The 24,671-nt window shown below is 43.0% G+C and overlaps 1 protein-coding gene across 1 annotated transcript in view; it reads left to right on the top strand.

The window, feature by feature from the left end:
• Window positions 1–24,671, top strand: part of NCKAP5 (NCK associated protein 5) — a 1,037,301-nt gene that overhangs the window by 841,963 nt on the left and 170,667 nt on the right. The window contains 1 exon segment of the mRNA XM_058301099.2: window positions 8,481–8,600. Coding sequence (XP_058157082.2) covers window positions 8,481–8,600 — 120 coding nt within the window.

Below are 24,671 nucleotides of genomic sequence, written 5' to 3' on the forward strand. Positions count from 1 at the left end.
CTCGAGCCCATGGCCAGCCCTTTAAACACACTAATTTTGATATCACTGCAACCCTAAGAGGTAGGACTAAGAAAATAAGTAATTGGCTCGTAGTTTCCATTGCTAGAAGCTGCAGAGCCCATCCTTGAACCAAACTCCGCGCTGACCCCACTGCAGCATTGTGCCTCGGCAGCCCCACTCCATCCCTTACCATTTTTCCCACTAGAGTTGAGCAGTATAGAGAACGAGGCCGTGAAAATCCACAGGTGGAGTGGAATTCACTGGTTGGACAAGATCTCAGGGAATAAAACGGAAGTACAAGTCACCTGTGGATGTCTTAAAACCTCTGGAAGCTTTGCCTGTCCGCTCCAGCAGTTGGAGTGTGCATGCTCTGACGTGTGTGGAGTCAAAACAGACTAAATGTGGAGGCACGCGTTTTTTCCAAAACCAGTCTTATTTTGGACCCTAGAATTTCATAAATACAGAGACCTTAGCGCACATTTAATCCCAAGATTGTCAGCTAGCTTGGGTCACAGGCTCAGTTCACTCTAGTTTAGCCGTCACCTGATATAAAAATGTTTCTGTCTGAATGCCCTTAGGTCAAAGGCTTGCTCTATTCCATTTGCCGCAGTACCAGACACTCTCCATTCATTACACTCACACATGGAGGTCACCTCCCTTGCATTTCTGGAATTTGACACGGAGGCCCTTGGTGGGCTGAGAGGAAAGGGCTTTCCTTTTCTCAGACGTCGTAGGATCCTGGGCAAAGATAGGGACTTGTCAGTGAAAGCCACTGACCAGGAGGTGACAGGACGAGGCTGGTGGGTGTAGCGGCCACTCAGCTTCAGGGAAGGAACAAGGTGGCACTTGACAAGCCTCTGAAGCAGGTGGGACGTCCAGTCTCATAAAAAGCCTTGTCTTGTGCAGGGGAGGAAACTTAGGCCTACCCAGAACAAGTGACTTCTTCCAGATCACATGGGTCTTGAGGACCAGAGCCCAGGCCTCCTAACCCCAAGTCTATGTCTTTCCCTGAGAGGCACTGCCTCTGAAACAGGCACCCCCCTGCAATATCATTTCTAAATGATAAAATCAGATTTACATAGCTTTCAACAATACTCCAGTGATGATACTGGTCTAAATCTTGCTTTTTTTTTTTTTTTTTTAAATCTTTCTTTATTTTTTCAATGTTACATTCAAAAAATGAGGTCACCATATAACCCCCACCCCCCTCACTCCACTCCTTCCCCCATAACAACAACCTCCTCCACCATCATGAGACATTCATTGCACTTGGTGAATACATCTCTGAGCACCGCTGCACCTTATGGTCAGTGGTCCACACCATAGCCCACACTCTCCCACAGCCACCCAGTGGGCCATGGAAAGACATATAATGTCAGGTGACTGTCCCTGCAGCACCACCCAGAACAACTCCAACCCCCGAAAATGCCCCCACATCACATCTCTTCCTCCCATTCCCTACCCCAGCAGCCACCATCGCCACTTTTTCCACACCAATGCCACATTTCCTTCGATTACTAATCATAATCTTTCATGAATAGAATATCAGTAAGCCCACTCTAATCCATACTCTATTCCTCCATCCTGTGGACCTTAGAATGATTGTGTCCACTCCACATCTATATCAAGAGCGGGCTTAAATTCCACATGGATGCTGGATGCAATTCTCCTGCTTTTAGTTGTAGGTACTCTTGGCTCCATGGTGTGGTGGTTGACCTTCTTCAATTCCATGTTAGCTGAGTGGGGTAAGTCCAATAAACCAGAGTGCAGGGGTTGCAAGTCTATTGAGGCTCAGGACCTGGCTATCACATGGTCAGTCCAGAGATTCAGGTCCCCTGGGTATACATTAAACCCCAGGACCAACTACAGTTCCGGTAAAAGTAACAGGAGAGGCTTGTGGGCAGAGATCACATCTGAGTCCAGCTCCATCACATAGAAACACAAACTCCAAAGTAGGGCCAACTGACATGGCACTGAACTCCATTTGCTATGACCATAGAACCTGTGGGCCTCTGTATCCCTCAGAAGAACCAATACCTGGGGTTGTATCTACTTTATCTGTCTCTGGGACTCTGCTCAGGTGTGCATAAGGGCAACCCCTCTGATAACCTCCCAGCTCTTTTTGGAGATTCATAGCCATATAAATTCATTTGTCCTTTCTATTTCCCCCTTTTATTCAGGTCAAAAAGCATTTTTAACTCCTGGTATATATGTAAACTGAGATATTCTGCTGGTGCGAGTTGACCCTTTATTCAAGGTCATTTTCTTTTTTTTTTTTTTTTTTTTTTTTTTTTTTTTTTTTTTAAAGATTTTATTTATTTATTTAATTCCTCCCCCCCACCCCCCCCCCCGGTTGTCTCTTCTTGGTGTCCATTTGCTGCGTCTTGTTTCTTTGTCCGCTTCTGTTGTCGTCAGCGGCACGGGAAGTGTGGGCGGCGCCATTCCTGGGCAGGCTGCACTTTCTTTTCACGCTGGGCAACTTTCCTCATGGGCGCACTCCTTGCGCGTGGGGCTCCCCCACGCGGGGGACACCCTTGCGTGGCACGGCACTCCTTGCGCGCATCAGCACTACGCATGGCCAGCTCCACACGGGTCAAGGAGGCCCGGGGTTTGAACCGCGGACCTCCCATGTGGTAGACGGACGCCCTAACCACTGGGCCAAAGTCCGTTTCCCCAAGGTCATTTTCTAGTTACATCATCAGCTGGTACTTGGTAGTAATCCCTCAGTGCCAGGGAGGCTTATCCCTGGGAGTCATGTCCCACGCTCCAGGGAAGGCAACACATTTACATGCTGAGTTTGGCTTAGAGAGTGGCCACATTTGAACAACACAGAGGCTCTCAGGAGGTAACTCTTAGGCACCCTGCAGCTCTAGGCCTTGTTCTTATTTCAGGTGCACAGGCTTACAAGCATTAGTATCAAGGGCTCATTGTTGGACCTTCCTTCTTTTTTGGTCTTTGCTGTTGGACTTTGGGGATTGTTGCTGTTCCTTTAGGGACTGTGATAGAGCTCCCCTGGCTAGGAACTCAGCACTCCCTCAGTTGTTGTTTTTAATTGTAACCACTATGAAAATATCCAAACATTTTTATGTACCCTGGATATACACCCTGGAGAACTCCCTGCCAACCATGTATCCCCTGTCAATAACATCCCACGCCAGTATTCCTCCCCCGCCATTGTTGAACCTCTCTGTGATCCAAAACTTCTTGCAAAATGAAGCCAAATATATTGCCAGTTTCAATTAATAGTAAAATGGAACATAGCGATGAGTTTAAAGGTTAGATATAGAATATATATTAATTTAGAAAGATTAAGGTAAAAATTAATTGGGGTATCAAAAAATTTAAAAATACAAAAGCTTTGTTTTTGATGTTTTGCTTCCATCACTGCAGTAAGTGTTGCCCTGTTTGCAAATTGGCAAGGTAACTTGCTTCTTAATGATCAGCATTTTCTTAAAGTTTTGTTCTTTACTGCATAATGTAACTGTACTCATATGGGTTCCCCATAGCAGCTGGTCCAGCATCTTCTACAGCTCAAATGCCCATGAAACTCCCCAGGATTTCAGTCATGGCTTGGGCTTATTGGGACCCAGAGGGCACATTAGATGGGGTGTCGCATTGCTCAGCGTATTTTATTCCCACACTCAGCTGTAGTTCCTTATTCTCTGTTTCCAATTAATGCCGACACACAGATTACAAGGAAAACAGATCTATTTTCTGGAATGCAGTGACCACCATACTCTCTTACATGAGCTTAAATGTAGTCAAATCTTTGCCATTATTTCCCCATGTAAATGTTATTCTCCATATCGTCTTTTTCCATTCAGAAAGCACAACACCATGTTTTCAATGGGGTCTCCCTCTTGAGTACCCAAGACATGCCAGGGAATCGTAGAAAAAGAAGGGTGAGCACAACCGGTGGCCCCACCTCTGACCTCGGGCCATGAGCCCAGCTACAGCATGGAAACAGATGAAAGGCATTTTTTTTTTTAAGATTTATTTTTCATTTATTTCACTCTCCTTTCCCCTCCCCCTGTTGTCTACTTTCTGTGTCCATTCACTCTATGTCCTTCTTTGCTCGCATTCTTGTCAACAGCCCTAGGAATCTGTGTCTCTTTTCATTGCATCATCTTGCTGCATCAACTCTTGTGGGTGCAGCGCCATTCCTGGGTGGTCTGCACTTTTTTCATGTGGGGCAGCTCTCCTCGAGGGATGCACTCCTTGCACTTGGGGCTCCCCTATGCAGGGAACTGCCCTGGGTGGCATGACACTCCTTGCATGCATCAGCACTGCACATGGGCCAGCTCACCACAAGGGTTAGGAGGCCCTGGGTTTGAACCCTGGACCTCCTATGTGGTAGGCAGACGCTCTATCAGTTGAGCCAATCGCTTCCCAGTCATTTCATTTTTAAAACCCTATTTGGTATATTAGCCAAAGGGGTACTGATGCAAAATACCAGAAGTCAGTTGGTTTTATAAAGGGTATTTGTTTGGGGTAGGAGCTTACAGATACCAGGCCATAAGCATAACTTACTTCCCTCACCAAAGTCTATTTTCACATGTTGGAGCAAGATGGCTGCCGACGTCTGCGAGGGTTCAGGCTTCCTGGGTTCCTCTAAGCTCTGCCCTCTGTTTTCTCCACAAGGTCAGCTGTAGACTGTGAGGCTCTCTATGCTTTGCCGCTCTCCTCAAGGTCAACTGTAGACTATCAGGCGAACAGCTCTGTCTCTCCAGGGCTCCAGCTTAAAACCAGCATCAAACTCCAACATCAAAACTTCAACATCAAAAACCCTTGACTCTGTCCTTTGCCATGCCTTACTGGCACAAGAGGTTTACATAATTACTTAATCAAGTAAACCTATGAATCCAATATAAGCTAATATGCCCAGAGGAAAAGATCAGTTTGCAAACATAATCCCATATTTCTTTTTGGAAGTCATCAGTAATATCAAACTGTTATATTTGGGAAGGCTTTTCTAGGTCAGCACAGCTGGTCTTGAACACAGCCTAAGCATGCCGTCTGCTCCTTTCTAACAACGGTCTTCTCTTATGAACACAAAGTGAGCCAAGCCTATCACAGAAGTAACACTCAGAGAACAAGTTGGCTTTTCTCCCTGTCTTTCTCTGTTTATCCAGTCTGGTTGTGTTTCTGTGTGTATGTACATGGGCACAGAGGCTTGTTTTCTGTGACAGTTTCATGGGATGGTAACTGTCTGGCATCAGTTGTTATCCACTGCTTGCCTGAAGAGAACAAGGTTATTAAGAATGGCCCATGCAGTTCTTTTCTGTCTACATGTTAAAACTCATTCCTGTTTGCCTCTAATTTTAAGAGCAGTGTCACAATCTGAAAACCTTCAGTTTCCCCACCTGCAGGAGGTTCAACTGTATGAGCCAAAAGTGGTAAACAGAGAGCAGGGTCAATAATTTGTTTCCCTATTTGTTTTAGTCTGCTAGAAGCTGCTGAAAGTGATATACCAAAACTGGACTGCCTTTTACAGTGGGGGTTTATTGGGGTAGAAGCTTACAGTTCCGAGGCTGAGCCAGTGTCCAAATCAAGGCATCGTTAGGCAACGTTCCCTCCCCCAAAGAAAGGCTGACGGCGATAAGGCGCGTGGTGGCGTCGGTCGGCCTCTGCCTTCTCCTCCGAGTTCTGTTGCTGTCAGCAGCTCTGTCTGTGGCTTTTCTGTCAGCTTCTGTGGGTTTCTCTCTGAGCTCCTGTATTTCTGAGCATCTCTCTCCATAGTCATCCTGTGTGTAAAGGACTCCAAAAGGATTCAGACCCACCCTGGGCCACACCTCCCTGAAGTAATCCAGCCAAAGGCCCTTCACAGAAGTAATTGAACCAAAATGTCCCACTTATAATAGGTTCACACCCACAGAAATGATCTTTTCTGTGGTCCATAAAAGTCTCACGCTACCACGCCACTAACAAACTTTTAACTTGCCCAAATAAGAGCAAAAGCTATTGAAATGTGGGCCCTTGTATAAAAACTCTCTCGAGAGTGTATTGACTTAGTTCCTCCTTTCTTTCCTTCCTTCTTTCCTACCTGAAGAACTCTTTCCAGTTATTCTCAGTTTTGCTGCAAAAACCCGCCAGAGCTGTTTTTCACAATCCCCTTTCTCCCTGCATAGCGCTCACTTGCATGCTTCTGTCTCCTTTCTCCACCTGCACGAGGGGACGACTGTGTTTCCCACCGAATAGGCACTATTAATATTTATTTACTTCACAGTCAAGTTTTATTAATAACTTAATTAGCAATAGTGAAAACAATCCCTGTTCGGTAGCAGAGAGTGTTACATACATGCTAAGAACAAAAATAAGTGAGATGAAGACAAGAGGCTGAAATCTAAATAAAGGAGGCACATCTGGCCTTGTCTCTGAGCAGTGACCAGACCTCCCCACAAGACCCCTGCCCAGCAGCGTGTGTGCCCGTGCACCTGCACGTTCCCGTCCTGCCCTTGACGGCCCCCGCCCTCCTGGAGCTCATGCCCAGCTGCCCCCCTCTGAACATGACCTTCCTTTATCTACTCTGCTCTCCTTTGTGGCCACCCAGTTGGATGAAAGCATCGTGTGCTTCCGTTTCATTCTTTTAACTCAAAGATGAGGATAGTGTAAGCCTTGCAATGGGCTGCCCCTGGGTCTGGTTAAATAGCTTGGATGGTAGTGGATATGATGAGGAACGTTGCAGAAAAATCCCAACAGCTAGATCTATCTCTCCGGCTTCACAATTAGGCTGATGACAAGGATGTCAACGGGCCCCTTAGGGTCAGAGCTGATGACTGGTCCTCTCTTGCTCATAGAACCCAAAGACCTATAGCTGCCCAATGCAGGGATATGGAGAAGTATTGAGAAGCTTAACTTCTCTTTCTCACACCAATTGCTGGAGAACTCAGACATCATCCTCACCACCTTTTTTTTTTTTCTTTCTTTATTGTTTTAATATTACATTCAAGAAATATGATGTCCCCATATACCCTCACCCCCTCACCCCATTCCTCCCCCCCATAACAACAATCTCCTCCATCATCATGAGACACTCATTGCACTTGGTGAATACATCTCTGAGCACCGCTGCACCTCATGGTCAATGGTCCACACCATAGCCCACACTCTCCCACATTCCACACAGTGGGCCATGGGAGGACATACAATGTTTGGAAAACAATCCCCAACGTTTATTAAGTGAGGTGAAGGAACTAAAAGGGTATAAGAATAGGATGTTGGTGCTGTGGCTCAGTTTGGTATCTCTTTACATTTGCCTTATAAAGAACTTGTCATCTGAAAGTCTAGAGCACAATAGATAAAAGGAGTACAAAGTAGTATCTACCGAAGGTCATAGAAGAGGCCTTGAGGGCTTATTGGCTTATTGGAAGTGAGAAAAGGGAGCGGTCCTTGGGCACACCAGGTGACAGTGTCAGAGAGGGGCTAGAATCTGAACTGAACTTCATTCAAGTAGCCAAACTCGGAGGGGAAGAGGGAGGTGGATGGGGACGGACCACGACGGCAGGGGTGACAGGGCCAGAATGCGTAGCACTTTCCACACACCATGCGCAGACCCTTGATCTCTGCATGGTGAGAGCAGGTGACTTTTTCTTTTTAATAAGAACATAGTGAAAGACGGAGGTTGAAATGTAAAAGAGGGCCAGCTTTTGAAGAACCCCGAAGCTGGGCTTTTTTCCTGCCTGGTCTGCCTTGAACCCCATCAAAGAGGGTGTGGACATTTAAGTACCACGGCTACCTTTAAGACAAGGCCCTGTGGAAGGCAGGCCCTGGGTAGCGTTCCAGGGACTCCTAAACCTCCAAGGCGTCAGCTCCCCTTGCAGGAAAGCTGAAGAAGAGGCCTCTGGTGTTTAAACTCTTAAGAGAGGGGTTCTAAATGGAGGTCAAGGTGGGGAGGGGGGCTTCTGCACTTCTCTTCCTCCTCCCACCTTGCTCTGAGACCAAAGTCAGAAGATAATGAAGTTGACCAGCGTGGAGTACGGGCCAGTCCCAAGCGGCCTGCCTCACTGACCATCGGCCACAGCGCCAAGAATTCCAGCTCGTTTCCAAGAGTGTCGACAAGAGGCTCTATCCAAAGTGATAGTTTCTTTAGTTCATCAAATCTCTATTCCCTGTGAAAGCAGTGTTGTCCTTCTGGTTTGTGCTTTCTGCTAGCTTTTATGAAGACAGTGAAAAGGCAAAATATATAGGTGGAAACTTAATATCGCTCAGATTTACCATCTTCTGAAATAGCATGCTGGATTAATGCATTTCTGATTTCAAGATCTTTTTTTGTTGTTAAATGGTCTTTCTCGCACATAGTAATTCTATCAGACAATGGGCTGTGGAAGAAAACATTGTGTGTGATTTGTTCCTGGGGGCTTTGGAGAATAAAAATACTATTTTTCACTCCTGTGTCTGAAATGTCATATAAAGCACGATTATGATATGCAAAGTTTTTCCTCAATTTTAGTCCTTTTTCCCCTTCAATGTGTTTGTTGTAGGATCTAAGGGAGGAATGTGTAAAGCTGAAAACAAGAGTGTTTGATTTGGAGCAACAGAACCGAACCCTAAGCATCCTATTCCAGCAGCGAGTCAGACCAGCCTCTGATCTGCTCCTTCAGGTATGTGTTTATGTGCAAAACAATCTTTGCTACTGAAACGCAATTGACAAGAAGTTACTTGAATTCAGAAGTCACCAGAATCTCCATAGGCAAGACGTACTGCATCAGAACTCAGATGCTTTCCTCGCTCAAGGGATGTCGTTAAAATGGAACATCTCTTAAATTTCTGACTTTTTAAAGCTCCATGCAGATAAAGAAGTGTACCAACAAAGAATAAACAGGTAAAAGGAACAATCAGAAGTCCTCTAGGAAACTAAGTGAAACCAAGGGAGGCCGTTGGGTAACTGATTGCAGACCATGATAATTTTATGTACGCATCTTTATGTCAAATTCTCCGTATCCAAAGACAGAGCAGGGTTTGCTTTTCTTCCACCTCTGTGCAGTGCTCCTCCTTACAGCACAGCACTTCGTAATCCTGCCTCAGTTATTACAGATCGTATTTGTCTGAATTCTGCCTCCAAACTTTTTTTTTTTTAATTCACTTTGCCTTCAGAGCTTGGGGAAAAAAAGAACTCATGGGAAGTTAAACCGTTTGCATCATTTTGAAGTGCTAGAGAATATATCTTACCACAGGGAAAACACATGCGTTGGTGGGGCTGAGCCAGAGAGCTGACCTTTCCTGTTTCCAACTGGTTTGATCCTATTAATGTGCATATTTGCTCAAACCGAATCCCAGGAGCCTGGCTCAGAGCCCTTCTGAAGCCGAGCTGGCCAGGGCTGCATCACGGCACCGCTCCATGCACAGAGGTTGGGCTGTGACTGCCTGGTCTAACTGGCTGAGAGAAAGAGAGAAGACCAAATCCTTCTCCGACTTCTGGCTGCCCTGACTACATCTAATACTATTGCCGCTATTGAGATGATTACATTAAATTCAAATCCAATCCCCCTGTTACTGTGACCTTATTTCACGTGTTCATAAGCCTCATGTGGTTGGTGTCTACCATATTGGGCAGTACAGATATAAGCATTTCCATCTCACAGAAAGTTCTAGGGGGCAGCCCTCTTCTGGGTGCCCGAGATTGTGTTTGTGACGTCTTTGGGCTCCTCAGGGAAATAATGGGAAATTTCAGTGAAAGAAAGATGTGTGAGAAAGCCAAACATCAAAATGTAATTTGCCCCCCAAATTAAAATAAAGCAGCACTCTGAATTACAAAATAGATCTCATCTTTTTAAATTAATTTCCTCTCTGCTTTATCTGTTGGAACAGAATTCATAATTTATGGTTCAAAATTTGTGGGGGAAAAAATACATTATCTCTAGTCTGTTTCCCGTTCCTATAGTAAAGGTTCATCGGAGGGCTTCTTGCATCTTTCTATCAAGAGTTGTATATCTTTTGCTCTCTCATAATCAAGATCCAGTAATATTAATTATTTTAAAAGTCTATATGTACCTGAGTTGTTCTATTTCACCTGTGTTACCTTGAGGTTTTTCTGGAACAATGTTTAAGGTGTGGCAGTCTCTGTTTTTGAATCATGATGTTTTATCTCCACAGTAAATATATGTGCTATAAATAATTCAGCTTTCTCATTGGTGGTCAAAAATTTCTTAAATCCATATCCAGAAGGCCAGAAACGATGTGTATGAAAACAGTAGAAGTTCATTGGTTTTGGTTGTTGTTTTTTTTTTTTTTTTTGGTGTTTTCAGTCAACAGACATCCTGTTCCTTCCCTAGTAGTGCTCATTTCCAGGAGCTATTCTAAATTATGTTTATAAAAGGTATGCTGGGCATGGTTCTGGGAAAAGACATGAAAGAAAGTGTCATGCCTGCAACCTCTGACATCTTACAGCTCACAATCACAGACAGAGGAAGTGGCTGACTTTTCAGGCAGCCTGTTAATTCACTCTTGACTTTTCACTTTCTGGAGATAGTTTCTGGTTTAACTGAAATACAAATGCATACCAGGGAGCACTGGGTAAAATAAAAGCTGTCTGTGTTTGCTTGGCATCTATGGAAGCTGAGTAATTATTTGTTGAGTGAAAAAAAAACTAAATGACATAAATTCATTCTGCAAGTTAGGAAGTTTTTTTATATTAACCTACAGGGCATAAAGCCCCCTCCTCTCTCTCTACCCCTTGCCCTGTCTTAACTGGATCCTTGGATGCTGTGCAGTCTTGCTGGTCCAGCCCGGGCTGTGTAAGGGTGTGCTTGGCCAGGACAGCAAACCACCAGTACCCCTTGTCCCAAATCTCAGAAACCCTGCAGCACTGCCCACGGACTGCAGGTTCTGTGCCACAGATCTGCAAGTAGTTTTCCTCATGACTTAGAAAACTGCATTAGTTGCTGTGTACTGAATCCAGTGTGCAATTCTCTACCATCTGAAGCAGCAACCTGGAGAGAGACATACACAGATTTTTGAACCCCTTGTGATTTTGGGTAGACAAATTGTAAGTAGAAGAGACAATTGTTTATGAGAAACACTCAACTGTCCCTCAAAAATATAGAATATGACGTTGCATGGATATTATTATAGTTTGCTAAAGGCTGCCAGGGCAACCCAGAAATGGGTTGGCTTTTATGTCGGGGATTTATTAACTTACAAGCTTACAGTTCTGAGGCTGAGAAAATGTCCAGCTCATAGTATCAGGCAAAGCTCTGTCCCCAAAGCCTGGCTGGCGGTGGCCCCGGACTCCTGTCACATGGAGGGCACCGTGGCCGTGTCTGCAGTTTCTCCCTTCTCCTACAGGTCTCATTGCTTTCAGATTCTGGCTTCCGGGGCCTTCTTTCTCAGTTTCTGGGTTGTTGTTTTTTTTTTTTTTTCAGTGTCTGCAGCCCCCTCTCTCCATATTTATCCCATTTGTAAAGGATTCCAGTAAAAGGACTAAGACTTACCCTGGGCCATGCCCTACTGAAGCAATCTAATCAAAAGGTCCCATCAAAAATAGGTTCACACCCACAGGAATGGATTTATTTAAGAACGTAATTTTCTGGGACCCTCAAAAGCCTCACATTATCACTGATCACATTTAGAAAATCTTTATATAGGATAGCCCAAAAAGGGATAGTTCTAAAGATTACTTGACAAATTCTGGAAAACTTACAAAAGAAAGCAGGTCCATTATGGAGGGAAATCTTTTTTATTAAAAGATGGCCTAGACTGAAAATTTTAATCATAAGAATGGCAATAAACATCTCTATTGATTCCAGCTTTCAGAATGTTGTATCTGGGACGATGGGAGGTTGCAGATCAGAATAAGGAGACCTGCTATATTAAAATCAACAATTTCAGTTAATTCCAAAGAATTGAGAAGTCTATATAGCAAATAAAATGTAATGCTCTCAGTTAGACTGGATCCTTGGAATGGCTAACCTTATTTGAACCTATGAACCAGTTTACAGTGTTCTCCATTTCCTCTTGTAAATCATATTGACCAACACCCTTAGTAGCTGAACTTTGGCAGCTAGTAAACAGCTTTCTGCTAAGCATATAAGCTTCTCTTAATGGTTGAACTGAATGCTCACCAGGAATCAGTTATGTCTCTCCCTCAGTATGTTTATGCACATAATACTTCTGATGGTAATTATGTGATTTTTAAATTGTTATAGCAACCAATGTACAATAGTGCAGAAGAGAATTGTTTTACCAAAGATGAGTGCTTCAGTGGCATCTATAAAAGCAAGTCACTAAAAAAATTTGTGATCAAATGAGATAGAGGTGTCTAACTGTCAAAAAATGTGGGTCGTGGGGTTTGTGCAGAGGGATTCTGATTTGCTTCCCAGGTAGCTTTAAGTTCCTGTTCCTTAAGGAGAACAAAAGCTAGAAACCACAGAGTTTGCGTACAGTCTGGGTTTCATGCAAAGAAAAAAAAAAAGGATGACTTCGGTAATGGAAACTAGAGGCAAAGAGGAGCCTCCACGGCAGGTAACCACCAATGTTATTTACTTAACAAATACTTCCATCATGCTTACCATGTGTCAGATTCTGTTCTGTAGTCTTTATAGTAGTCATCAATTTAATTGCCACTGCAGTCCTGTGAGGTCGGAACTATCTTTGCACCCACTGTGCCAGTGGGGACAGCTGGGCACAGAGGGGCTAAGTCACACAGCGGGTAAGTGATGAGTGCGAGGAGTAAACTGGCCTCCTGGCTTCTTCACCCCCCTACCGTTCTCTCCCTTCAAGGAGCCTGCAGGGCTTGAGGAACAATTTTCTGGCCCCCAACTCTCCCTGACAATTTGATTAACTGGCCAACCTGTGATGGAGGCGGATCAGAGGGCTTCTGCAGTGAAATCACAATAAGGCATCTGCCATATTTACACATTTCTGAAAGGCTCTTGATTTGTGGCATCTAAGAATTTTTCCTCCCCCATGTGTTCTGCCTTCATCTCGTCTTGGACACCTGTGTTATCGTTATCCTGATATGACATTATTCTCATGTTTTCAGCCGCCACAGTTTTTTCTTTTCTTTTTATCCAATAATTCAAAGGGTTCTAGTACCCATATCCCTAGGCCAGGATAGAAAAGAATGTTCGAGTGTAGATTATGCACACAAACAGTTGCGGATCTGACAACTTTAGAAGCAAGGTGCAAAAATCTGCTGTCACTTCTTAGAGTGCTGATTTTCCAGGGGGGGCGGGGGGGAACTAGAGTTTTGTTTTCTATTATTACTTCAGATGAGATGAGAGGATTTTCAGATTCTGCTTTTCCCTAGGATTTATTTTTTTCTCCCCAAAATCTTGCTTGTGAGAATGTAAATCTGTCCATAAGCCTGATTTGGCAGGCCACTACGCACTCACTTCTCCACCTCTCCATGTACAATGAATCCCCATCCCTGGGGTCCAGCCCAATGCCACCAGCATGCAGGGCCTGCCAGGGTTGTGGCAGTCGCCGCTGAACTTTCCCTTGCAGCTGGGAAGCCTCTGCCATCCCATGGCAGTGACTGCAGAGCCAGCCAGTGCGATCCCCAGCGGCTGGGGAGTTCTTTTGAACTTTCCATCTCAACGAAATAGTCATCTTGAGGGCAAGAAAGAACTAGGCTGAATGTTTGTTTCCACCCTCCCACAGATGCTGTCACTATTCAAAAGAGATCTTCAGTGCATACTTGTTAATGATGTAGCACCATTAACTTTTTTTCTGGAATTTAACTTTTGGGTTTTCAAACCCCAAGAAGATTGTGATCTTCTTAGAAAGCAAACCATGTCTTCTTCTGTCCATTTGTGTGTGTTTTTTATTATGGTGACATACACATATAAAATTCACCATTTTAACCATTTTGTAGCTTACAATTCAGTGGCATTTAGTACATTCACAATGTTGTTCAACCATTACACTATTTTCAAAACTTTTTCAACATCCCCAAAAGAAACCCCATGACCCATTAAGCAGTCACACCCCTCCTTCCAACCCCTGACAACCCCTAATCTACATTCAATCTCTAAGGATTTGCTGTTTCTAGATATTTACTTTAAATGGAATCATACATTCTTTGTACTTTTTTTGTCTGCCTTCTCTCACTTACGCTCTCATGTATCAGAACTTTATTTCTTTCTATGGCTGAATAATATTCCAGTGTGTGTATATACCACGTTTTATCCATTTATCTACTAGTAGACATTGGGATTTTTCCACCTGTTGACTATTGTGAATAATGCTACTGTGATTATTTGTGTACAGGTATCTGTTTGAGTTCCTGCTTTCAATTCTTTGGGGTATATACCTAGGAATGGGATTGCTGGGTCACAGGGAAGTTCTAGAATTAACTCTTTGAGGAACTGCCAAACTTTTCTCCAGTGGCTGCACCATTTTACTATTTATGTATATTTTTGTATCGACCTCTGTCCCTGGCACTAGAGGTACCCAATTCTTCTTTTTCAAGCACTTTCACCTGTTTCTGAGAAGTAGAGATTTTTAGGGTAACATACACACTTTACCACATTAGAACTTGCCATTGCATAATGAACGAAGGCACAGGACTTCCCAGAACTGAACAGCCAATTGGACAGCCAACGCGTTCTGTGATATTTAGGTCATTTGGAGAAATTGGAAAAGGGAAGCCATGTTGAACATTTAAAAATGCAAATATTTTGCTTTTAAAAACAATTATAAAAGGATCTGCCATTTGGGCATTATCAAAATTTATGGAGGTGAAGTGGGATGAAAAGATGGAAATAACAGAAATCTTTAATAGGGCTTTATATATTATATATTATACTGCCTATTAAGGCAGTAAGAAAGGAGCAGGTGAAGGAGAGGATGAAAGCTAGAACAGTGGTTCTCGGGGGCTGGTAAGGAAAGCTTGTCCTTCTGATACACCGGGACCTCTTGTAAACCCCTAGCTGGGAAGTCAACAGTAGAGGCATGGCTGCCCCCACTGTTAGGATAAAAGTGCCTTTTGAGGCTCTGGAATTGGTTAGCTCTGCCCTGGGTGGTGCCAGGCGGGAAGGTGGCCCCAAGCCCTGCCCTACAGGCCTGTCATCTAATTTGAAAGGCCACCAGGGAGGCAGGAGGTGCAGCTGGGTGGTGCCTCAGGGATGCTGAGTGACACCAGGGCAGATGGCGAGTGCCTAGTGGCTGTCTTCTTGCATCATCTGAGGACTCAGTGATTCATTATGGGCATCTGTCAGACGTAGAAAGACATGGAGGACACACAGCAGGGATTCAGTCTCACACATTGAGCACTGTTGAGACCATTCACTTGTTAGAGGTGCAGCCAGCAGCCTCTCTGAGAGGTAAAGGATACCGTGAAAGGTTACCTGGGCCCTGAAGGGCAGGGCTTTCAATGATGAGACACAATGAGTGAGGTTGATTTGGGATCAAGTGAGAGCAGCAGAGAAGATGAGAAAGAATCTTAAGGGTCATGGCAAGAAGTGATTTCTCTCTCCTTCGTAATGCTTCCCAGAGCCTCTGAGGACTGGCTTCACCCTCAGCAGCCTCATTTTTCTTTCTGTCCTGACGTGAATTCTTCCCTCTGTACACGCAGAAATACTTTCAGGCCACAGAGTGCAGCTTTGGTTTTCCTTCAACCTTTCCATTTTGTATGCTATTTCCCCGTTCAAAGGTTACTCCATCCGCCCGCCCCCCACTCACACCTTGACCTGGCCATTCCTCTTCCTTCAGTTAATGAATCTGAAGCACCAAAAATATGTTTGTGCGGGGGATTCAGTGGTGAAATGCTTTCCCTCAAGAGCCCGGGAGAATCGAGCCACGTCATGGGAGGATCTGGGAGGCTATAGGGGCAGGGGCAGGGTAGGGATGGGTGGGGGGTGGGTTGGGGGAACACCTAAGGGAGGTAAAAATGTCTCATCTGTATTCTTGACAAATTCATAGGAGTGTGTTAGGTGGAAAAGGAAGGGTGTATACATGCCAGTACGAAGGACAGAACCGATTGTGAACAGGTGTGACGGCATGAAAGTCTCCTTCCTCCTTCCAATCTGTTCCTAAATTTGTATGCTTTGCGAGTGCTCCTGGAATAAGCGCCTCCCACCTGCCCATCCCTCCCATCAACCCCGTTCCCAGGAGCCCCTCTCCTCTACTCCTCCCGCTTCCCCTCCATCCCAGCTTGTGTGGATGGTACTTTAAGTAAGTGCCCTTTCATTCTTTCTTCATGCGTGTTTGCTCTTCATTTCCAAATCAACTGAGGAAAGTTTTCCATTTTTCTATAAAAACCAAAGCTTAACAGTCCATGCATCATGACAAATGCTGTGTTAGATCAATTACATCCAGCGTTATGATTGAGGGTGCAAGTTATCTGTTATAGAAGTCAAGGTGTGACTCCTACTCTTTACTTGTTTGACTTGTTTTTATTTTCTTAGGGCAAGGGCCTTGCCTTATTTACTTTTGAATCCTCCCCATACAAAACTTGAAGAAAAGCAAGCCTAAATCAATGTTGAGTGAATGAATGATTGAGTGAACCATTGGGAAGAATAGAAAAGCTTGCTAATGGAGGCGGCAGAGAGAGTTGGCTTCACAACAGGGGTGGAGAAAAGAAGGGAATGAGAGCAGTTCTTAGAGTATTGTATAAAGGAGATGAAGAAGGAAGACTGGAATATTATGTTTAGAGAGTTGAGGCACCAAGGGAACTTTGCACTCCTTGAAACTGAGCTCTAGTTTTATGTTGTTGTTTTTTTATGTTGTTTTTATCTCTCTCTCTCCCCGATACTAGTGACACCACAAATGTGGGTTCCATTTTGGAATTGTCGATTCCCTATAACCATAGAGAATTATATCACGTAGGTGTGCCTTGGTCAGAATAACTATGTCCTATGGTTTCATGGGTATGAGTTTTTATCTCTCCCCTCATACAAATATTTTAAGTTACTTAAGGGAAGGTACCCGGCATCCTGTTTTATGTAACCTTATAAAATTTGATACATCCTAAGTATATTATATTGATTTCAGGAGCACATGGCTTGTTCAGTACAAACCATTCTCTTACCTGAAACAATGAAAAATTGGATGCCCTAAGACCAAAATTACAAACCCAAATGCCTTAAGAGCCTGAGCCAGCTGAAGTATTAAATAATAAGCGAAGGAGGCTTTGTGCTCTGCTGCTAGCTCCAGCCAATTATGGCCTCATGGATATGCTGGTGAGAGGTTGCCAAAGCCTTAGATAGTTTAAGGAGAAGCTAGAAAAGCACACTTTTGTGTTCAGTCTCTCAATTTTTAAACATTATACTAGATTCAACATTTTTATAACACTTATGAAGCACTGTAAAACATCTGTGTACCAGATTTAGCCTGAGAACTACCTTTCTTTCTTGGCCCTAGTGGTGGTGGGTTTTTAATTTAAACTGTGGCGCACATACTCAGAACACCGGGGCAGCACAGTACCCCTGGACAAAATAGCTTCATTCATTCTTTCAATGAGAATTCATTGAGATGAGAACCTAGTGTGTCCTTGGTACTGTGCTAGCTCCTGAGGACAAACAAATGATAAAGAGATAATCTCAGACCTCAAGAAGTCATCAGTTAATAGGGGACAGATATATGGATCATAGTTGCCGTACAGTGATAAATGCAATAACAACATTTACCAGCAGAGATCCTCAGAGGAAAGAGTAATTAACTCTATGTAGGGGTCAGGGAAGTCTTCCAGTAGGTGGTGACAGCTAAACTTTGAACTTTGGCTTTGAAGAATAAATAGGAGTTTGTTAGGATATCTAGGTTCTAAAATGTAAATTCAGCGCCAAGCTTAAATTAAGATTTATATTCAGACAAATACTGGGTTCCTGGCTTTAATCAGAATTATAAAATTATAAAATTTTCTTAACCTGATTTAATCTCTTTTAGCCCATCCAAGCCCTTCTGATAATATAATATTAACTCATTCAACTCCGAAGAAAAACCTCAGAGGACTAAGTATCATGCTAGGTGAATTCTCTCTCACTGTGACCTTCAACAGCATTTTTTTCTAGCTTTTGATCTGAGGAAAGATCTAGTTAAGCTGAATTAAGAAAAGTGATGAAAAATCAAGAGCCCTCTATGTCTAAGATTTGTTTTAAGAATTTTAACATTAGATGCAGGTTCAAAACAGGAACATAAATCAACATTATATTGCAAAAGACTAAATGAATGAAATGTAAATTGAGTAAATGTTCTTTGCAGCCTGCAACATTCAGGCAATTTTTTTCCTTCTACATTTCAAACAAATAAAAAAGCCCGATTTTCCTGCATTTAGTAAATTTCATGTGGTAAACATTTATCATGGTAACCTTTAAAACTCCCCCAGTAAAAATTGTTATTAAACATTACATTTTCATGAATGTTGGATAAATGTAAGGATCTGGAAATGCAAGGGACAAAAAGTACTGAGAAAGGAGTGGTGATTTTTGCCTGGGGATTTGAGTATGCAGATTGGAGCTTTAATTTCTTGGCTCTCAAAGTTGCAGAATGTCCATCGCTATCAGCGGATGTCACACCAGGGAAATCTTATTCCCGGCACGAAAAGATTAAGTAACCCAAACTCTGACATGAAAGACCAGTGTTTCCAGGAGAGAGAAGCAATTCTGGCTTTGTTCTATCACCTCTCTTACCACGAGGATGCACTTGCCTGAGAACTGCCCTGGCACATTCGGGAGATGCTTTACGGAACCAGGCAGTGATTCGCAATCTGCTGCCAGTCTCCAGGCAGGTTCCGGGATGAGTTTTTAACCTGACATTCTGCACAAAGATTTTTGAAGTTCTGAATCCTGGCCACGTGGTTCAGGGAAGGGTAAAGAGGATGGGGTGTGCCCCAAGGAGACAAATAGAAGCATCCATGTCTTAGTTTCCTGGGCCTGCTTTGACAAATACCACACGGCAGGTTGGCTTAAACAACAAGAATTTGCTGGCCCACAGTTTTGAAGGCTAGAAATCCAAAATCAAGATGGTGGCTCGGCCGTGAGGAGGTGGTGTTCTGGTGACGGTGATCCTCCATTACATGGCGATCACTCTCTCCTCTCTGGCCTCTTCTGACTCCTCCTGACTGGGTATCTCTGAATATGTTCTCATTCTAAAGCCTCCAGTCACGTGGATTAAGGCCACCTTAATTCAATACGGCTTCCTCTAAATAGGATGAACATTCTTAACTAATAATATTTTCAGAGGTCCTATTTACAAATGGGTTCACACATAGGAATGTGGATTAACACTTGAGCATGTCTTTTGTCACGGACACAATTCAATCCCCAACAATCCAGGATCTCTCAGCAGAGCCCACCTGGAGTAGGATTAACCTCCTGCGGAGAGACCTTGAGGCAGGTCTGAAAGCCAGGGCTAACTGGGATGGAGAGATCCTAGAGACAGGTGGGACTGGCCTTCCATTGTGCTTGATCTGCTGCATTTGCTCAGAAATGTGTTGGAACGGGGCTCCCAGTAACCCCCAAACTGATCAGCGAGAGGAAAATCAATATTCCCAGGGCAAGTTGTTTCATATCCCAAAACAGTTGATGTATAACGAGCACCTGTCTATACCAGAACAATTGGGATTGTCTTCAAAGACAAAAAGACACACATGCACACACCCCCTTCTGCTCACCACTGTACACACATACAGACCCAGGCTGAATTTTCAAGAGCCCAGATAGAAATCCGCAGACAGCCCAGGTGGGAGGGCACCTTTTTGGAGACCAGGCAAGTGTTGCTAGTGGTTCCTTCTTCATAGAACAGAGTCCTAGCAGCCTTTTCTGCATTTGAAGCAGTTTGGATCCCCTGTCAATCACTGTCAGCTGTGTCTCCCCAAATCGAGAACTAAAATAATGCCAGATTTTTCTGCCAGGTCAGGACATCAGGTCATTCTCCTGGCCACTCCCCTGCCCTGGGGCCTGCATAAGGCCCACCCGAGTGAGGGACAGTGCCCTGGATGGTACAGAGCCTATGACCAAGCCAGGGCCACTGTGGACTCACTGGTGACCTGGAACCGGCTATATCAACCTGTCCCTACCGCCTCCACCCACGCGCTGGGTGGTTGATAAATCTCCACCCCACCCATCTCACAGGCAGGAGAGAAGGACCAGAGAGTCTGTAACTTAGCTGCAAAGTACTACAAAGTGAATGGAAGAGGAGGGGGCGTGCAGGGGCATTTCTTTGGAGAAGTGGCCCGTGTGGTTGTGCCACCTTAGGATTGGCTGCACGGAGGCTGCAAGGTGGGGGAGAGGGCCTGCCGCGGGGTCCAGAGCTGCATGTTTCTAAATGGGTAGCCAGTAGTTGCATCAATAAAACGCTGAGGTCTAATTAAGAGGCAGAAGTCGTCTTCCTAAATCCTCACCCTAAACCTGGGGAATTATTGCTTCTTTACAAACAGGAAAACGAAGCCTCTAGAGCCTTCTTCTTCGCCAGGACTCTTCTCCTGGTCCAAAGCTTCCTGACTGATGAACCCCCTGCCTGCTTAGGTCCTCATCTCCAGCTGTCACCTCCATCGTTTTCCCCAGGCCTACACCAGGAAAGGATATGGCGGTAGCTTTCAGCAGATCAGCCAATTATATGGCATTTAGGGTCTGTTTGAACTTGGCAATGTGCTGCACTTTACACAAATCAAGTTAAAGACATTTGGTCATTATCCATCGCCTGAGTTACAGACAACGCCATTGTGGCCATAATAGATATTTCCCTGAGTAAGTACATGAATCTAATAACCTAGTAACATGATCAAATCACTTTCCCTAGAAATATGTTTATGCCAGGGAATAATAGAGGCATAGAATATTCTATCTCAGCGTTAGAGATCATGTAACGTAACCCCCTCATTATCAAAGGGGAGATTGAAGCAAGGTCACAGAGTTTGCTTAAAGCAGAGGGGTGACTAGAATCCCGAGGCCCCATGTCCCAGCATGGTGCTGGGAAATTTACCTGAATTTAAAAAAAGGGACATCTTGGCATGAGAAATGTGCATTCGGCCTAATGGGCAACTTTGGGGAAAGAGTTCAGTGGAGAAGGCTGAATGAAAACATCCACCCTGGGAGGAGGTGTGATTTGAGAGGACCAGGGAGTTGGAAGAGTGAGGAAATTACTGTGCGGAGTGGCAGAAAGAATCCAGAGATCCAAGCAGTGTTGAGGCAAGTCCCTACTCTGCAGCATTTTGCTTGGGTGACCTGGGGCAGGTTCCTGAAATCCCTCGAAGCTTCATTTTCTCATCTGAGCAAACCAAGCACTGGAAGCCTGTCTAAAATGCCTAGCACAATGACTCTCGCATAGGAGAAGCTAAACAAATGCTGCCATTTTCCCTTCTTCCTTCCATGAGACTTGGCGGTGCCTTTGGGTGGCAGGGGAAGTGGTGAGATGCAAAAAGTGATCTGATTGCTCAGCAAGAATAACTGTGGGAAACTGTGACCTAAGGAAAATGAACTATTGGGCTCAAAATATGCTGTATAAAGTCATTTCCTCTTGACGACTGCTTTTTTGTTTATTTATTTGGATTTTTTTCTGGGGATTCTCTGGGGATATTTAGCAATAAGTAATCCTTATGGGCTTTTAGCTGAGTCACTCAGAGTGAATGTTTAAGCAGGAAAATGTGTGTGAAATATCCTGGAGTTGGAGGTGTTGGAGATACTCTTGCATTAAGCTATCTATTTAATTTGGTTAATTGGAGGGTGAGAGGTAGCTGGATCACAGAACTCCTTGAAAATCTGAGAAGACAGCGGATATCCCCCGAAAACCACATGCATACAAGAGAAAGGTTCTCTTGTGATTTCAGAGGTTCAGGGAAGCCTGCCTATTAGAGATTCTTTAATTAAGAAATACATCCTAAATTAAGATTTAATCCACAAAGACAAGACTCATCTTCACTGCCTTTTACCTTTTTATTCATTCACAGTGTGTTTAACACTTCCTCTTTTGTATCCTTCTTTCCTTCCTGCCTGTTTTTGAACTCTCACCAAGTATGCTTTACCCCTCCCTGAATATCCACCATTAGGAATTCAGAGTAAAAGACCCCCTAAAGGAGAGAACTATTTTCATCTTTTCATTTTTCACTTGCTTTTCCCTCGCAAATACCTAAATATTGAATGAGAGGGGATGAGGATTGTGTCATAGGAATCATATTGGATAATAGGTCTATTTCATGGAACTTTTTACATTGTGAAGAAAATCAGAATTTCAGAGTAGAATGTGTTGTGCATTTTGGGATATGAGAGGCATACAGATGTTTTCCAATAAGCCTTGCTCATATTTCATTGTTAGAGTCGGGGTTGTTCCTGGCAGGCTTTGAGAGACCTGAACTAACGTAAAGACCTCATAATGATATGAGTGCAAAATGCCATTACCATTAATACTGCAGCAGAATTTGCCATTAAAACGAGGAAAGCTGAAATGAAAGAGGTAATCTGCAAGCTGAGGCCTCTGAGGCACAATTGTCTTCTCATTACAATGTTATGCCCATTGAAGAAAGAAAAAAATAACTCATTGCATTAATTCCATATCAAAACAGAGCATCTGAGATGTTCATGCGTGCCCTTTGTGCATCTGGATGGATTACCACAATTGATCGCTCACTAAGCTACCAGACTGTTTACTCTAGGAGCTCAATTTTGCTGGTGTTCTCTGACCAGACTGCTGAAATACTGAAATACACATAATACATTACTAATTTGTGACTCCTCAAAAGCAATTGCTAATGTATCGTTAGCGCTTACCCTTATCAAGAGGAACCATTCAAACCATTCTACAAAAGGTTATGATCTTTTTCTGGAGAACCCCCAAAAGTTTCCCTTATTCCCTTTCCCAGTCAATCTTCCGCCATACCCAGCCTCAGGCAGCCCCTGTTCTGTTTCCCATCCCTGTGGATTTATTTTGCCTTTGCCAGACTTTAATACAAATGGCATCACATGATACTTACTCTTGTGTCTGGCTTATTCTGCTTAGCCAGATATCTTTGAAATCCACCCATGTTGTCACTTGTACAAGGAGTTCTTCCACAATTACTTTTGAGTTTTTGATTTCTAATGAGATATGTCATGAGTACTTCTTGAAGGCTTCCATAGAAATGTTCAGTAAGTTACATGACCAGCTTCTTGGCATTAGAGAGCATTTATGTCTCTGTCAATACTAGAAAGGTTATCCCAGGACTGTACTTATTGCAGTGTTGCCAAATGGGAGGTTATGTGTGTATCCTCTCTTCCTAGCTGAATTCTAAGGAAAATAATATAAAAAGTAAGAACAAGGCTTTGGGGAGTTAAATATACCGAGTTCAAATTCAGTCCTTGCTACACATAATGTTGTGGACTTGAACAAGTAATTTTATCTCTCTAAACTTCAGTTATCAAATTTGTGAAAGGGGAAAAGCATGGTGTCTGTTACATGTGTGTTTTAGAGTTGAGTAGCATACATATTTAGTATATTACCTTCCAATAATAGCTATTTAATTATATTTTTCTTCTAGTATTATTTTGCCCCATTTCTTATATTTCTTTTGTATATATCTCATAATGATAAATGCACTTCTAGGGTTTAATAACTTTGTATTGACTTACTGAGAAGGATTCTCAAGCATTTTGATAATTGCCCTCAGCCACTTTTATACTATTATAATATAAATATGACCCATTCCCTACTCTTTAAAAGTATACAATTGAAAAAGAACAATATTAGCATGGCTCAGAAATTTACCCATTCCATACACATTCATAAAACACTACATAAATCATTCCCTGGAATAATAAAATGGATAAAGCAGTGGGTAGAACCATATACAATTTGTAAAGTAGACACAGTTAAGGCACTGTTCTTATTTATATGTTAGAAATTGTAATCATAATTAATAATGCTAATCCACTTCTGCTACTTTCTGGGACAAAGTTGTGTTACCCTACATAAGTCACACAAATTCTTTTGGTATCAGTCAGTAAAATGAGGGATTTGGTAAGAAACCAGGAAATCCTTTCCTTCATAGCTTGATTTGTGCTGAAAAATAGGGATGAAATTTGCGGGGAAAGGGAGGCTCATTGATTGTTTAGAGTCTGTATGAAATAATAGAAAGAAAGGAGAATTAAACTCTGTACACTGAGGTTTAAATCCCAATTTTGAAACTTTGACTTCAAAGACATTACATTAAACTAAATGCTCATTAATGGAAAATAAAAATGTTGACATCAGCCATAAAGAGAGTTGAAGAATTTCCGAACATTTGGAAGCTAACAAATGTACCAGGGAAGCCTAATCTAAGAACATACAAAAGCCAGCAAGTTTCTTATTTATCAGCAAATACCAGTTCAAAAATGTAAGTGAAAAATATTTCATTTGTTATATAAATTTTTAAAATATGAACTACAGCTAACAATTAGCCAAATAAGAAACGTGTAAGATCTAAATGAATGAATTTGAAACAATTCATAAGAAAAAGGAAGAAATGAATCAATGGAAAAATATACTATAGGCCTGCGGTGAGAAGTCAATAATATAAAAATATTAATTCTCCCAGAGCTAATCTAAAATTGATTGCATTTTCAATCAAGATCCAACAGAATTTTTAAATGGAACTTCTCAAGCTGATAGTATGATAATAATATACCTTGTGGGGGGAGAAGGTAAAAATGTCTTCAAATAGCAAAAACAGTTTTGAAAATAAAGAACTACAGAGAGTTGTGGGGTAGAAAATTACCATATGATAGATACCTTAAAAATATGCTATAAAGCTGTAGTAATTAGAACTGTATGGATTTAGACCA

The sequence above is a fragment of the Dasypus novemcinctus genome, chromosome 7 (assembly GCF_030445035.2).
Source record: "Dasypus novemcinctus isolate mDasNov1 chromosome 7, mDasNov1.1.hap2, whole genome shotgun sequence".
Taxonomy (NCBI): Eukaryota; Metazoa; Chordata; class Mammalia; order Cingulata; family Dasypodidae; genus Dasypus; species Dasypus novemcinctus.